Source organism: Labrus bergylta, chromosome 11 (genome assembly GCF_963930695.1).
Source record: "Labrus bergylta chromosome 11, fLabBer1.1, whole genome shotgun sequence".
NCBI lineage: Eukaryota > Metazoa > Chordata > Actinopteri > Labriformes > Labridae > Labrus > Labrus bergylta.
The window spans coordinates 7783111-7801030 of NC_089205.1; the positions used below are offsets into that span (position 1 = coordinate 7783111).

The following is a 17920-nucleotide window of genomic DNA, read 5'->3' on the forward strand; positions in this document are numbered from 1 at the left end:
GCTCCCTTTTCTCACACCCATTACTTGTACAGAACCTGCCAGTATCCGTTCCCTCCATCCTTTTTTCCATCCCGTGTGTGACCTGGGCCTGCCTGTCAGATAGATGGACAGCCCTTTGGCACGGCGCTCCTCGCGCTTGTGAACGCCTCTGGAAGTGAGATTAAATGGTACAGGTTAAACCTGACCTCACCTGCCTTCATGAGGGGGAGATATGAGGTTAGGTGTGTGTAAAGGTCGTGTCAGTGTGCCTCTGGTCGTGTCAGACATAGAATATGTCCTGTGTAGGTAAATATACGGGCTTGTGATAGCCTTTTGTGTGCTTTTTAACATTTCACCCCTCTTTGGTTTAATAGAAAGCTGTCACCTTTACTTCAAGGTCTTCGCCCTACACTGCTACGCTTCACCTGCCTTGTGTGTTTGTCGTTTTCTTGTGTGTGGACTTTCCTCGCTGATGCTCAGGTCAATCCCACTGCTAGGCCTTGATCCCGCTTTTACCACCACGGGCTGGATGCGAGCACAAACAGGAAGGATTGCTCGGGGACAGGACAGCACTGCTGAACAGAGTGTACTAGGTATTAGGTGAAATTGCTCATTTTTAACGGGTGGCACCATTTTCGAGGACCGCTGTGGTCAGGTAATGACTTCCAACTATTAGGGCCACTTAGCCCCGTGAAGGAGAGAGAACAGTGTGAGGATTTTCATTTGTGTTTTGTGTGCTCCTGGTGTTAGTCAGTGGCACTGGCCTGCACTCAGACACACGCTGAGATTTCTGCTTTCAGAGGCTGCCCCATGGTGCAGTTGTACCAAGCTTAGCACTGCTGAGGCACCAAACTACTTCCCAACCTTGACTTTTCCCTCGTTTGTTGCTACCTCATTTAAACCTACCGTTCATGATGTTGTGCATAAACTGTTTGAAGGAATACAGACAGTGTGTATTATTGCACAACACATTCTACCTAGGGAGCTCATCAAAGAAGCTGGAAGATATCTTTTATGTCTGGATGAGACGCCAAAGATGTTTGATAAAAGCGTCAGTTTTTGACATCCTGCGATAAGAATGTGTAGACAAAACTGACGACAGGCTTATCAGTCTTACCTTTACTGTAAGTGTTAATTAGCCAGATATTAAACTAATGTGCTAAGCTGATAACAAAGTAAGTTTGGTAATTATCAGCATGTCAGCTTTTGTCACTGTGAACACAGATTTCCGCCTCACAGGGAATTTAGCCTATAGCTGTATTCTGTGAGACCTGTTATATACTCAGTTTGAACTGTCGCAGATATGCAGGAGAGGAGTTCAACGCCCTTATTTATTTATTTAGATTGTTCTCTGAACGCATTGGCTGACATCTGTCCTGTGCTTTGTCTGGATGATGTCCTCATGCACATCCTCAGTGTTTTCTTAGCGAGTGAACTTGGCTGTTTCTTCTCCCAGTGCTCACTCTCCTACCAGATGTCTGGTCTGCTTTTTAGTCCCACCATATGTTAGCCAGTGCTGATGCAGTGCTTTACATACCATACCGTCTGTGTGACGGCAGAGTGCTAAACAGCTCTCGTGATGGAGCATATGTCTCTTTGGATGTCTTTGTGATGGAGCTCTACTTTTTAAAATGCTGGGGTTGGGAAAAATATGGTGTTGGAAACTGACATTTTTTATGATTTCTTTTTGGGGCTTATTGTATTTCAAAATAAAAGCAGGGTTGTATTCAAACAGCTAGCGAAGTACTTTTAGCTTGAGACAGTACAAACATTCAAAATAAAAGCCTAACAATTTTTAATTTTAAATACAAAATAAAGGAATTTTAAACATGCTGTTAAAAATGTGATTAATCATGATTAACTACTAATATGTAGCGATTAATCATCATTTAAGAAATGTAATGTACATATTGAGGATGTTGCTTTTGTTTGAAGTTATTCCACATGTAAGTCCATGTGTGTTTTTATGTTTCTTTTATAAGCACACATTCGCTCTGTAATCAAAACAGAGGCCCTGGGAGAAACTAAAAATACACCCCGCTAATGAGAAAAAATTGCTTATCACTTATGGAGGGAAAATATTTACGACTCTTCATTACAATACTCTGCTCTCCAATGCAGGGGCGTCACACAGCATCTGAGTGCTGTTGAGTATGTGCCTCTTCCTGGCACTTTGATGGCTCAGCTTTGGATTTAATGGGAAATATTTTTTTTCCCTGGGAGGGTCTTTGAGAGTTGGCACTGGTCGGCTGCTGCAGTGGCCACAGTGGCATATAACATATGGGCTTGTTATCTCTCCTCAGAGCGAGAAAACACTTTCCCAACACCAGGCACTTGCTCATTAGACTGCAGCTCAAGGCAAAGCAAGGACACAACAGGGAGGAGGACAGAAAATGGAGGAGACAGAGAAAGAGTGACAGTGACGAGGCAAGAGTGGAAAAGAGGGAACGACAGTATAACAAATGCAATGCATTATGGAAAGGCAGAAAGGGATGTATTGTGTAGAGACGTGTGCCGTAACAACTGTTCACAAAATGAGCAATAGCATCCAAGCGTGCATGTTTACGAGAAAGAGAAAAGGTGTTGATAAGAAAGGTAGTTAAAGGCAGCGAGAGTGACACGCAGAGTTTTTGAAGAAAGGGCAATCATGAACACAACACTCCCAACCAGCTGGTGAAGCAGCGGCAGCCGCACCTGTGAGCCGAGTCCAGGCGTGTGTGTCTGTGTACGCAGCACTGTGGCTCGGCTTCCCGCTGAGCGTGTCAGGTGCTCTGCACTTTACCAGCTGTTAACGGCTCTTCACCCAGCGGGAACCAAGATGCTGGTTGAGAGCTAACAGATCTGGAACCCAATCAACACTAACATAATGACAGCTCGTCGTTTTCCCGTTTCTGAGCCGGTGACACGGCCAAAGTTTTCTGAAAGTGCAAACTCTGCCGTAGATGACCCAAATCAATATTTCTGCTCAGTGTATTCATGAATGCCTTTTTGGTTGCTTAATGCTGCTCCCATGTTTCATTCTCGAATTAATCAATACAGTCAAACATTATTTCTATCTTCGGTTTACATATGTTTTATTTCCTTATGTTTATTATTTAAGATTTTTAGCAACAGAAAATAGTTAAAAAAATGGCACAGAGTCCTTTGTGGGAAATGGTTAAATGGACTTGAGCTTGTGTAGCAGCACTCTTCTAGTCTTCTCGACTACTCAAAGCTGCTTTTACACTGCAGGTCACACACATTCACACCTTGATGGACGAGGCTGTTATCTGTTTCCCATCTGTATTAACTTATTTAATTCACATACTTCACACCCATCGCTGGTTATACCAATCGTGAGCAATTCCATATTTAAGTGTCTTGCTCAAGGAACCCCAACCTTAAGATGAGAGATGACTGACTCAACACCTGATCATTAACCGTCTTTAAATGTCATCTTTTGATGAAGCAGCTGTTCTTAAAGGAAGAAACCTCTTGTTATTTTCCAACTTTTTAATCCCTTGAGAACAAAAACACTTCCACTACTTTGCATGTCTCTGTCAGGCTTCATGAAAGAGTCGCGCAAACCTTATCCAATTAATTCTGATGTTTATTTTTTTAAGCCTGATCAGAATCCATTTCCCAGCCGGGGAGGTGTGTACCAACAAGCACTCTGCCCTTGGCTCTTGCCCTCACTGTGTGAAGGAGAATAAACAGACATGAGGCTCCCTGTGACAGCTCGGGTCAGACCTGTGCTAACCTAACGTTCATGATACTGCTTATACACCACAGGCCAGCCCTGACTAGGAGGGTCTAAAAGAGATCCAATAAAAAGATAAAGATATTTTTCATTTAACAGATTTTATAATATATAAAAAATAGTGTACACATATGTGTGTGACATTTAAATGATAAACATCATTCAACCAAAATTCATGTGTTGTTTTTTTTTTGTTGTTGCTCCTTCTGGTGCTTTTAGTTCTGCGACTTGTTTCTGCACTGATGTACTTTGTACCGTTGTGAGTCGAGACTTGCCGACGTCGATCCAGTTGTTCCTTTGTCATTAGAATGAAAGTGGTCAGAGTCGATCAACACGGCTGCAATCCAGACGCTCTGGACCCCAATCTGAGGTGAGGAAGCTAATGGCTGCTAAAGAAGAGGTATTGAGGCCGCTAGTCAGGGGAGAGGTTTGAATCGTTAATGGCCACGCACACACACACACACACACACACACACACACACACACACACACACACACACACACACACATACCCCCCCACACACACACACACACACACACACACACATACCCCCACACACACACATATATATGCATAATGCACCCTTAGTGATGCACAAGACACTCACCCCATTAAAGGAGATGCACTTTGATCTGCTGTATTGTTCCAGCTGGGGGCATCTCAGGTGAACCGCTGCGCTGATTGCTGGTTTGACTTTCACGACACCTCCTTGAGACCCTTTTAAGATCAGAGGAATTATGCTGAAAGGCAATCTGAATGGCTGACTGAACAATGAGACAGTATGTTGCTCCTTTGAACTTCTAGTTTCATTTCAAATTTGCATAAATCCCTAAAATACTGTCTGGGTTTTCTTATGATCGAAGACAGGACAGTGGATGGAGTTGGAAAATCAGAGACAGAGAAAGACACACGGGAAAGGGGCCACAGGTCGGATTCGAACCCTGGCCGCCCGCTAGGACGACTATAGCCTCCGTGCATGGCGCACAATAACCACTATGCTAGCGTCACCTGAGAAGTGTTTTGATTTGAGTGTAGGTGAGTGTGTAGGTCTAAGGCTGGACCGAAACAGAGGGGCGCTTATGGTTCTGTGTTGATACCCGTGGTAGAATGGCTCCCCACCTTCCCGACTTCCAGACATGCCCAAACCAGCATTTAAGCCTTGTGTATTATGTAATAAGAGTCTCTTTTCTTCAACAGTAGGTGAAAACCAGTACAAATAATTAACAGGGAGATCAGGGACATCTTCTTTTAACCTCTGCTTCACAGGTCTTTCACCCACACCAACCTCCACCACCCTCATCCATTCCAGCCAATGAATGAAGAGTGAGGTCAAAGTGTAAAAATGGCCAACAGACTATAATGGGCTCCCCCCTATAGGCCACTAGTGTTCTAATTTTTTTAATTACTACAGCAGCAGCAGCTAAAGAAAAATTTCACAACAGCACTGTTTTCCTTGGTGAAGCCAAATTTTGCTGAATCAGCCGTTCTGGTTGAGACCGGAAACGGCCTTGGAGAAAAAAAGAGGAGGGGATGGTGTTTTTTTTACGCGGTGGGAGGAATATGGGAAGTGTTAGAGCATGAAAACACATTGAGACTGAGCTGCATAGGTGTGTGGGGTTCGAGGAGTGCGTGTGATCTCTTCCAACCCTGGTCTGGACAAAGTGACATGATGAGGGATGGTATGTGGAGGTGGAAGAACAAAGGGCAGCGAGTGGTATTGAACAGTGGAAGAAATGTTAGCTATAGCACAGATTCTGTAACCTTGGTTTTAGCTTGTCTAGCCATCTTCGTCTTTCTCATTATCATGAGTTGTATGATATCTTAAGCCTCTAAATCATCTCAAGGCTTGAATGCAAAAAATCTGCTTTACCTTTTTTGGCGTTGCGGGTGCCAAGCTATTAATCCCGAGAAGGCAAAGGATTTACTGAGGTACCTTTGTACGACTGAGATAAGAACCACGGCTTAGATGGAATACATAAACACAGACATTTTTCATACGGGTGAGCTGCCATTAGTTGGTATCATGGAAAAAATAAAAACACTATCAGTTGGATTTTTTTTCTCCTCCTTGACCCTCCCTGGCTACCAGTGGTGAGCTTGTTAGCAAGAAGCTGCTACATCTTTCTACTTTACACCTCTGTTTTCCCTCTTTTAGTGCAAACACCAATTAAATGTTCGTGTGATTTACGAGGTTGCTGCCCTTGCGGAGACCCTCGTCTCGAAAAAAAAAAAACACACACCTTCAACGCCGACTGCAAAAACCATCTCCTTAATTAATCACCTCCGTGTCCCCAAGTAGAGCGAGGTCTACACACCGGGCATGGATGGAAACGTGAGAGGTCTCAAAAGTAGAAAATCCTTTCTTCAGAGAAACAGAGAGAAAGCTCAATTCCCCCCCCACCCCTCCCCGGCTTCAATCTATGCCTCCAGCAGGCCACTGCATCTGTCTCGTATCCCCCACTTCCTTTGAAAGTTTCACAGGCTGCCTGGGCTTTTTAAGCACTGCCGCTCCTGAAGGCTACAGATGGGATGGAAAGGAGGTGGTGCCTTCTATTCCAGCTTCCCCCTCTTTCTCATCCTTATCGCTTCTATATTTGTAACAAATGAGAAGGCGTAGGGAGACCCACTAGCATAGCCTGGCCACTTGAGTTTCCTCCTCTGCAGCACTATCAGCCCACTTATTACACCCTTTGCATTCTCTTTCCTTAAAATTCTGCAGCCAGGCCGATAGGAATTACTTTGTATGTGTGTCGCTGCACAAAACACACCCCGATGTCTCAGATCAAATCAGATCAGGACTCCTCTATATTTTGCATGCGGTGACACGAGAGAGCGGGCTAAATGTGTGTGCATGCGACTCATGCAATGCAGATGTATCTTGTCGTTACATCGAGAAACACTGTCAACATGAATAATTGAAGGGATGAACGCTGGATATTAACAGTGAGTCACACAGGAGCATGCTGCCTAAGCTGCAGAAAACAAAATGTGTGTTTATGACTGTGACGTGGGTGTGTGTGTGTGTGTGTGTGTGTGTGTGTGTGTGTGTGTGTGTGTGTGTGCATGCAGGTGTGCGTGCACATGTGTGTGTGTGTATTACTCAGAACTTAGACTACATCTGACGGCTCAGCCACAAGGCTTAGTGTTAATCTAAAGAGATATTCTTTATCAACACGAGCACATTGCAGACATTTGGAGATGTAGCACAGCGATTACCTTTTTGCTCCTTTTTTTCTTTTGGCTTTTGAGTCGTTCAGTAAGTCGTATTTTGTGAAAGGGTGCACATTTTAGTGACAGATTTATCAAAGATTAACATGTAAGAGGGGGTGGGTGTGCGTCTCCTCTTCCTTTCACCTGAACTAGCCAAATCCAGTGAAAAGGATTTATTATAGTCGTTCCTTTTTCAGCACTTGAATGGTCAAGATCCCTTTTTAGTTTCTGCAATAACAGATCTGAAGTAAAAGGTGCCAAAGTACAGTGATGCAGAAAAAGTTAGAAAGACGAAAATAACACACAGCATTCTTGTTTGAGTCAATTATATTCAATCTCAGATTTTTGTCTGCAGCATCCCTGGTGGCCAACTCGCTGGTTATATTGTTCTTTTTGTGGCCTTTGAATCCGAGGTTTTGCAGCGACCTTGTTTTATGGAAAGTAAGTAATTGGCAGTAAAGCTTCAAGGCACTAAAAGCTAAAAGCTAAAGAGCTGCGAGTGCTCTCTCCTGATTATCTTCTAATGGTTTCAAATTAGCTGAGCGTAATCGCACGCCTCTTCTGCACTCCCTGCCACATCACTCCTACAAATGTCACATTGAGAGCCAGCGGGGGGTAAATGTAGGAGGGAACAGAACGAGCCAAAGGGGAAACACACTGAACAAGTCAAATGGTATACACAGAAGCAGTGGCGGTATGGATGATTTATTGCTGTTCCACACTTTAATGTCTTTGTTCTAAAGGAGCCGTGACTGTGCCTTCCAAGTGCTTGTACCAAATGTAAACTTCACTTAAGTTTCTGTTATGTTTGCGCTGCTTCTCATTTCGGTGTCCATAGACTTGCATGCGTCGTGTTGTTTTGACCAATATCCTGCAGTGGTGCGAGGCATGAGAATGAATTTCACAGTCAAATCCCAAAGCCGTCTTGTTGTTTATTGTTTCCTGTTTGTGTTCAAAAGGGTGGAATGGGGTTTGGTGCAGTAATCCTTGAATCATAATGAGCACTTTAGCGAGAATATAAAGCAATCTGACAGAGTGCAGGTGCGCCAGGCTGCATCCTCTATGATACCTTCCCTGCTTCAGTTCAAAGGTTAATTTCATGCTCGGTACGTCTGCATCACGGAGCGAAGACTTTGGCATATTTTTGAAACATCAGAGAAAAGGAGCACCTGTGGGGGTAAGAGATGGAGAGCAGAGGGGGAGAAATGCAGAAAGAGAGAGAGAGAGAGAGAGAGAGGACATGGTGGAGCTCTCTTCTTTCTGAGTAGTGTTTCAACAAGTTGGGTCATTCTTTCTCTGAAAACATGAATCATTCTGTAATTTGGCATGTTTGCTGTTATTTTGCAAGTGTTGGTCTTCTTTCTCCCTTGACTATAGTTCTCTGTATTTCTGTATATTTGTCCGGGGCGCTGATGGCCTAGTGGCTACGTCACTATCTATGTATTGAGGCTTTAGAACTCCAAGCAGGCGCTGGGATTCAAGCCCGACATGTGGCTTCTTACCCACATGTGATACGCAACTGTCCCTGACTTCTTACCCAGAACTTCCACCAGTGCATTGTGTTTCCGCACTGCTCCATTACGGCTCCGTGCACCCTCGTCCGTCATCACCCACAGGCTGCAGCAGCACAGCTGGACAGCTGGAGTGCCGTGTCAAAGGAATTCCAGCGATACCTTTACAGATTCACTCGGGACGGCACAAGATAATACAAAAGTATTATCAGTATAAAACCGATTAAAACACAAAAACAAACACAAATAATGTCACTGTTCTTTCTGAGAATAAATCGGATGTTTTAATGTTGTTTCCGTGTCTGACTTCCCTTCACCCTCGAGCTTTTCTGTGCTGAATTGATGCGCAGTGCTCTGGCATCCGGCAAAAAAAGATCAGCTCGAGATGGACTGAAAACGCATCTGGTGGAATTGAGGCTTTACTCAACTGTCCTATCAAATGAAGTCACCTGAATGAATGGAACAGTAAAGATCACGGAATAAAAAAAAAAATGCTGCAGAGCTTTACAACACATTTAAAATAAGGACTGTAGCAGGTCACCCTGTCTGTGTTTTTATTGGCTGTTCATTGAAATGTAACCTTAAAGAATCATTCTCAGAGATATCATCAGAAAATGGTCTTGATGGCATGTTAAATTAACCAGATATGAAAGGAGAATATAATCGTGCAAACTTAACAAGATCAGCGCTTTATTGCCTCCAATGATGAATAAATGAGGTGGATAACTTGTCACATGGATGCACAGAGCTGCCTGTGGCGCTCGTTCCCTCTGAATTTTCTCCTTCCTCCACGCAGGCGCACAAACACAAACTCTCCTTCCTAATTACTCTTCCTCCCTCTCTCTCACTCTCTCTGTCTCCCCATCCCTCTTCCCTTCATTTCTTTGATGTTTGAAATTACAGTTGAAAGCAAGGTCAGTGTATTTATAACATTTTCAGAGATTTATTATTTTCATGAGGATTTGAAAGAAAATCAAACCAAGTCCGAGATCATTAGTCGGAGAGGACCTGATGTTTTTTTTTCTCTCTTTGGGTGGTGCAACCTGCCAAACTTGAAGAGAGAACATGCTCCTGTAGCTGTGCTGTGAAAACAATAAAATCAAATCAGAATAAAGCAGAAAAATAGATATTCCCCAAAGGAAGCCCGAGTGTATTTGTGAAATGGAGCATGCGCATTTCTTTTGCACACAACCTGACGTTGAATGTGGATGTTTTTTTAAGCCCGTGCCGCAGTTGATACCATAATTCACACACTCACGCAGCCGTAGGGAAAACATGAGCGTATAGTGCATTGTATCTCTAAGGACTGCATCCGTCCTGCAGCAGCAGAGGTAAAGTGCTTTTCAAAGAGCTGCCCTTTCCAACATTGTTCCTCGAAGGTTGACCTATGACTAAGATTACCATTCATTCTTTTCTTCTCCACCCCCCCCCCCCCCCCCCCCTTCAGCACTGGCAGCTGGACGCCAGGCGCCATACTTTGTGCTGAAATGTCATTCACACTCCTTTTCTTCCCTACACCCTTCCCTTCTACTCGTCTTTCCTCTTCCCGCCTATTCATAAAGGTGACAGGGTTATCAGAGTGTGAGCAATTGTTTCATGCCAGATCCATTTTTATCTGTGCTCCCCGGGATTAATTCTGCGGTCACACATCCTATTCAGCCAATCAACTTTCCAACCCAGCTTTAGTTGTTTTTCGAGGATGGGGAAAAAAAAGCCAATTGGATTCTTTGTCACCTCAATCGAGTGCTGCCTGCACCCGGCTATTCCATCTCCTCATATCTGCAAAACACATCTTTATTTGGTTTGGTCATTTGACTACAGCAAATAGCTCTGTATGACTTCATTTAAAATGCTGTGTGACACCGTGGTGACAGTCCTGTCAGTCGGTATTAGAGAGATGGGTTTACTCTGGGATGTTGTGTGAGTGTTTGTGTGACAGAAAGATGTTAGTGTCGGTACCGTTAGTGATGCTGCACACAGACAAAGCTTCAATAACAACCTAGCCGGAGAAACAATCTGAAAGAGACAAACAGTGGAATATTGTTTCTTAGAAAACACGGTCGATAAGAAGGAGCGGGGAGCAGCTTTATTTCAATTTCAACACGGCGACTTCTATCAGATTGAGATCGCAGATGAATTCCCTCGTGATCCACTCTCGCAAAATGTGTTTACAACTTGGAACTCTTAAATGGTTTCCGCATTGATTTTCCATATGTGTTTTTGTTATGGCCAGATAAGCACATACAGATTAGTGCTGTGTAGCATATCAAGATGAATGTTTTAAAGCGGCCATGTAAAGGTTTGAAACACGTGGAGGCCACAGAACCCGCTATGCAAAGATAACACCCCAGTGTGCTACAACGACACATTCCTTTGTAGGGCCACAGAGTAACTTGAGCGGAGCAGTTTGGGGTTCAAGTGCCCAACAGTTGTTGACCTCTAGAAGTGTCGCAAGCTTTCTGATTCTCATTGTGCTGCTGCAGGTAACTCTTGTGTTTTTTCTAGATTAGCATCCTAAACCTGCTGCTGACATTTAAAAGGTTAGATAAATATGGATGAGTGATGAGTGTAGCGAGTGCAGTCTGTTATTTTAATCATGGCAATTACATTTGATTACACCACTGTGTATCTGCAGGTCAATGACACACACACACACACACACACACACACACACACACACACACACACAGTCTGATGCATCGTTTGTATTTCAGAATGGACCATTGAGCAAATAGACGTCCTTAATTCACATTTCACCTGAGTGACAAATTATATTCAAGGTAGAGTCACTAGCAGTATTCATTACAGCTTAAATAGCTTTCAAACTGGACCCCTCCTCCTGGGCTCACCCCAGAAGCGCACACTCACTGCAGGACATAGTGTGAACGTTTACCGCCGCAAGCTACCGCGCGCTAGCACAAGCTAACCGCCCGTGTTTGTCACCTGACTGTCCAACAGAAAGCAGACCAACTCTGCCTCCCGGTGTGAAGCTAACACAAGGTTCACCCTCGTTTCAGAACGAGCTTTTTCCCCTTGGCTTTTTGCCTCACTATGATTATGTTTTCTCTTCTTTGCCGCTACGTCCGCGATCGTCATACTCGCCCAGTTTGAATTGCATCTAATGCGGAATTGTATCCTCTCCCAAAATCACCTGCTGCGCTGTCATTGGCTGGAGGAAACACACCAGCTCCTTAACCAGAAACGTCCCATGTCAAACCAGACAAACCAAAACATCAAATGACAGTCACCATCACACATGTATGGAGGCCCATAAGAAATGATTAAGTGACATTACTTTTGTATAAGTCTTTATTTTAATATCCTTTTAAAAAGCAGAAGTTTATACGCTAGACTAAATGGCTTAAAGTGTGTTCAGCTCAAAGTGATGCAGACCCCTCACACACACACACATGCATACCCTGAAATTAGAATAAACTACGGAGAAATAAGTTACTCATCTTTGTTTGCCTGCTTTGTGCACGTCTCAACTTTCATCATATTCCAAAGTCATCGATCATTATTTGAATTTCTACCCTCGTATCTTTCTATACAATACTTTATCCCAACGACTTCACCCGCAGTTTGTGAAAACAGAGATGTATGCCCTCCCCATCTTCATGATTGATTGCATCTTTGCTGCTGACTTGCTTCAAAGCCAACGGTATCTCTTTAATTCATCTGAGTTGTTTTCTGCCCGAGTAAAGGTTTCCCACTCTCTCCCTCTCTCTAGCTTTCTCTCTGTTTGTGTGGGAGTGAGAGCAGAAGGAGTGAGGAGAAGATGGTGATAGCGGAGCAGAATGATCATTAAGCACTGCGTCGAGTTGAAGTAGCTCCGTGTTACTTTGAACATCAGTGTCACATACATGCACATAAAAAGATTCTTTATTTCACCCTTAAATTTGGGGTTGTATATCAGAGCTGGCTTTCCTGCGAGTACGTCTCTAACCTCGGAATCAGCGCCAAGCGTCTAGTGTGTCCCCGTATGACAAGAGAAGCAATCTGTTTTCATGAGCTCAGGTCCCGGGGCGGGAGATTAAATTGCTTATTTGGATCCTGGGTTGAGAAAGTTTACTGTAAGTGCCTCTGAGGGCTAAGCAGGAGGGGAAAAAAAGGTTCTGCAAAGCTTTTCTTTTCCTTTTCCTTGCACTGAGAAAATCAAGGTCAGCTTGTGTTTGCATTTAACCTTTGGTTATAGCCAACAGTTTCTATGAAGGGATGGTAAACTATGTAGTGGGAGTACAGTAGCTGGCATGGTTGAATAGCTGGAATTTCTACCGGAAAGGTCTTTCTGGAAAGTGTGTGTTTAAAGAAAGACGAATTACTCTGTGACATTAAAAATCTTATCTGATATTATGTCTCTTGTGTCTGCAGTTCCAGCCAACATCTACAAGGTGTCAGAAGACATCATCGTGAACGAAGGCAGTAACGTGACGCTCAGTTGTTTGGCGAGTGGCAGGCCGGATCCTGCAATCACCTGGCGGCTGCTCAACCCCTCAGGTAAGAACCGTCCAGTCACTGCTCATTACTGTTTAAGTCAGCCTGTTTAAGTCTTTTCCAAAAGCATGAACGATTCCTTCCTTTTTTAGATAATAGAAGAAGAGGAAGTCAAATCTCTCTTACAGCCTCAGCTCTGAGCATGCTCTACTTAGGTGTTCAAAAGATACCAAAGAGCATACACAAAGTTTCCCTGACACGGCACAACAAAAATAAACATCCTACCACTATGGCCGGATATAAGGAATCAGGAAATTAAGAGCCAAAGCGGTCATGTTGTCTCTAAGGGGAAAAAATAACATATAGCACCTAAATGGCAGATTGTTGAAAAAGCCTCAGCCATTCTATCAAACCGTACAGAGATGGGCTAACTGTCTAGTGCTCTAAAGACGTACACACTTCTTGTGAGTGACCCGCGACCCGCTGCCTAACGTACACAGTGCAATAAGCAGGCGACAGGGTCGACCTGAGACGCTGCTGTGCCTGTTGAAAGTTGTTGACAGTTGAGCTTCAGTGTTTATCCAGCTCTGCATCGGTCTGTAAACCTTTCTGCGTTCTAACCTCTCTCCATTTTTCAAAAGCATCTCCAATATTGATCCTAGTTTGAGCACGTTTCTGCTCCTGGAGCTTATTAGAAACATGCAGAGGCTTTTTAGGTCAGGTACAATCACTTCTATCTGAACCACTTCTCTTGCCCGCTTCCATCGCTGCAACACCTGTTGGTTTGACCTGATAACTGCTCTCATATCTGGAAAACAGAGGGGCGTCCAAAACGGCCGTGTGGGGGTGTCTTAAAACCGCCTACCTTCTCTGGTCCAAACAAATCCAGAGCATTCAGGACCAGAATCTAAAGTTAGAAGGAGGACATACTGGCTGCTGCATTGTTGTCAGAGAAGCCAGCACTTCAACATAGCATGTTCCCTTCATGTCTGATCATATATTAAGGTCACTTTATCATTTAATTCAGTAGATATCTCACAGATTGCTCCTTTAACCCTGGAGAGATTTTTTTAAACCCGGTGTGTACATTACGATTGTAGAAAAGTGGAATGTCAGCTCACACTGTGCCACTGAATTGTTTACAACGCGCAGCCAAGCCATCACCACTTATGTGCTCACACAGGAAGGAGCTTTTTCAAATGTCAATAGAAAACTCCCACAGATGGAGGTCGAAGTGAGATCTGTGTATTTCAGTTGTCTCATATGGTTTAAATACACACACTGGGAAAAACGCTCGCTCTGTCTGTGACACACAAACACACACGTGCATACACACGCATATACACACACACACACACACACACACACACATAGACACAAAAGGTTACTAGCAGCTAAATCATCAAAAATATTCCCTGTCAGCTGGAGGTCCGCAGATATTTCCTGTCAACTTCTCTTTCACGATATGAGGGGGAAGATAGATTTAATAGGCATGCCTGCGTTGCCATGGTGATTTCAGACATTGTCTTTTGATCTGTGCACGCATTTGAAAAAAAAGTTGAAGTTGGGGAATTGGCTCGTAGGTTGACCCTACACAATCATTGAAAATTAAAAATCAGGTCTAAATCGGCTTCAAAGTGTAGAGCTAACGACCGGCTTTAAAGAGGTTATATTATATCCCTTTTCCAGCTTTTCAAACAGTCCCCTGTGGTCTAAATTAAACATCTGCTTTGGTCAAAATATAACATGAATCAAGCACCAGAGAAGGTTTGTGACCCTGTATAAACCAGCTCTCTCAGAATGCTCCGTTTTGGTGTGTGTGTCTCTTTAAATGCAATGAGCCCCCCCCCCCCATGTAGCGAGAATAAAAATGGCTGACCTGCACAAATCAGAAGGGTATTTATTTTTACCAGAATCCCACTGTGACATCACAAGGAGAACACATTTGAAACAGAGCATTTCTCTCTGTGTTGTAAGACTTATGCAGACCACAAACAAAGGACTGGATGGGTTTATTTCACATTTTGTGGGTCAGTAGACACTCAGGTTACCCAAATATATGTTCAAAAACACTGTACAAGTGGATTTTTCATAAAATGTCCCCTTTAGGTTCCATCATGAATAGATCTCATGTTGTGTTTCCTCATGCTAACAAAGTGTGTACAATCCTCGTGTTGGTACATGTCTTCAGATTGTGGTGCCAGTGTTTCTTTAGAATTAAATCCAATTCCAAAGAAAATAACAATGTCTGTGCTGCTGATAAGCTTGGAGCGTGATGGATGGAGATGCTCGAGTTGACAATCTCTCACTTTGATAGCAACCTTGTGCTGATTGAAAGCACTTCTATTTGTGTCTCTTTATCAATTGTGTCTCATCAAATGTGCCGTCTTCTCTCCGTCTTCACCTGGATGCTGAACAGGCTGGATCGGTGTATCTGCTTCTTTTGTCTGTTTGCATTAAAGTAAAGAAAGGTGATTTGTTAAGCCTAATCCTGCCAGCTATGTGGATCCTGCTGGCTTCTTTACAGAGCTCTGAATGTGAAAAGTGAAAGCTTCCCTTCATTTCTTTTTTTTCCCCTGTGAAACTGGAGAGGAGCCCTCCAGGTTCAGATGCTTAACAAAGCTACTGTGTGTAAAGCTCCTTTATAAGTTTAAATAGACTTTGTTCCATTAAGATGGATGGAGATGTGGATACAGAGGAAAGGGAGAAAAAAAATCTCCAATAGTAGAATTGTTCATGCAGCAAGAGACCGGGCCTTAGTGTCTACGCCTCTGCAAGTTTCTGTACTTTTCCCTTCATAAGGTAGCTTTTCTTTTTCATTATTCCCTCGCTGAAGAAGTTGTGGGCAGACCACCTTCGGCAAGTCTGTGTTCTTAACTGAACGAGTCTGAATGGTGAAAGTGAAGCAGTGTTAGAGAAGGAAAATCCTGCCGTTGTCCTGGCAGGATTGCATCCTGTAAGTCTCCACAGACACATATGGCTCCAGAGAAGGGTGTTCAGTGTCTTTTGCAAAACACTGGCGGTGTTGTTATTTTTGTTGTTGTTTTTTTGCGAGTGTCTTTCGCCCGAGAATCTATAAGTCTTACAGAGTTCGAGAGCTTGCGTGGGACTGCTGAGAGAGATAATGATGTCTGGCAGCCTGTGGTCTCACCGCTTCACGCTTCTGCCTGCCTGGGCGGTAACGCAGCTTTGCTCTGCTTGTGAGGCTTTCTACCTTTAAAAGAAATACAAATTTGCTGGAGCCACAGATGTTCATGAGTCACAAAATGCAAGTCCAAGTCGATACTAGAGAGTGTTTCATTTAGAGAGTGAGTTAAGTCTAATCTGAGAATCAGGCTCGAGCCACGATGTAGGTTTCAACATACAAACAGAAACAATTTCAATACATATAAATTATATATTTACAGTTTCAAGAGTTTAATGGAAACTACTTTTGATGGCACAATATTCTGTTTTGGAAATAGGGCAGCAAAAATGTGCAGGTTCAGTAAAAGCAGTGTTTAATAACCAGTCCAGGTCAGTACACAGATCAGCATAAAGAGGTGCAAAGAATCCAAAAACGGCAGGCAAAAGACAAAAACAAGAAGGCAGGCAAGGTAAAAAAAACACTTAAAGGCTCACTGGAAGAAAAATTCTGGAACTAGGCGACACAAGGAACACACTGTGAACTGGCAGCATGAGGGAGGAAACACAGGGGCTGTGTTCGAAATCACTCACTCATTCCCTCCTCCCTACTCACTATAGAGCGAGTTACATTTAGGACACTATTCGCTCACTTGCCGGCCCCCGACAGTGACGGCATTGTTGTCGCTCAACTAAAACATGCAGCTTAACAATGGCCGAGGATCAACGGTAAATAACAGCATGACTTTAAGTGATAACTTCTGTTATACTGAGTGTATTTTCACAAAACATTTACAATTAATAAAGACTTGAATTTGAGATATAATGAAACATGTTTAGTCATGCTCACAGACTTTGGTCTCTCGTCTGTCATCATCATGAGGACAAACTACCGTCACTAACGTTGATGATCTTTGACTCTGTATTAAAACTGATCATAGATTTCAGGAAAAAACGAATAGGGAGTGATTTCAGACACAGCCAGGGATTAAATACACAGACAATCAGAGGGTAACAAGACACAAGTGAGTACAATCAGGGCGAGGGAGTCACAAGGCAGGAAAACATGAGGAGCAGGATCTGAAAGACAGAGGCAAGGATGAATACAAAATAAAACAGGAAATGAGAATAACACTAAAATAAATGGACAGAAACAAAACATGACCTTCTGTACCTTACCTGGTTGTGTCACTAATATGACAGCTCTGTTTGCTTCAGCGTAAAAGCATAAAGGTGGATTAGCTGCAAAGCTTTGTGTCGGTGCTGTTGCAGACTCCGTGTGATACATGCTCATTTTCTCATCATAGAAACACACCAGCAATGCATACAGATACACTCATTACCAAGTATAGGAAATCCAGCAGAAAGAAAAGCAACTATTTATACAATCGGAGCAGGCATTATACGCTCTCTTTACAGCCGACTGACAAGACTGTAAAACTGTAGACTCAAACAACTTAAAGTGACAAAGTGCCGATAAAATCCCTGAACGACATCCAACTGCACACTGCAACAAGTCAATTCTGAAATATATAGCTCTGGTAAAGTTTTGTCTGCTAAACTTGATTTTGTTCTCAAGGGGGCTCTGTAAAAAACCTGAAACAATCCCACACAACTCAAATCACCTTGGCAACAAATGATGCCTCCGATGGCGGAGCCGAGCATCTCCAGCTCACTGTGTCTGAACTGGTAAATGCCAATGTTAGGATATGTTTATGAGACAGTTCTCAGGGTTTCCGCATTGATTACTGCTGTCGTCGGTTTTTATGAGGCTCAAAGTGCTTCTTCTCTGCTCTGCATCATCTCTGTTATTGTTGCCTCTGCTCTGTTATCAGCTCACTCATTAGATTATCACCGATACGTTCGGTGTTTTAAAGACAAAATGGCAACGATTTAAGGAGTATGTAATGTGCTGGGGATATG

At 43.3% G+C, this 17920-nt stretch overlaps 1 protein-coding gene across 2 annotated transcripts in view; it reads left to right on the top strand.

The window, feature by feature from the left end:
• Positions 1-17920, top strand: part of lsamp (limbic system associated membrane protein) — a 348374-nt gene that overhangs the window by 297613 nt on the left and 32841 nt on the right. For both annotated transcript variants that reach the window (XM_020652065.2, XM_065960710.1), the window contains one exon: positions 12812-12937. In XM_020652065.2, coding sequence (XP_020507721.2) covers positions 12812-12937 — 126 coding nt within the window. The remainder of the gene's footprint in view (positions 1-12811; positions 12938-17920) is intronic.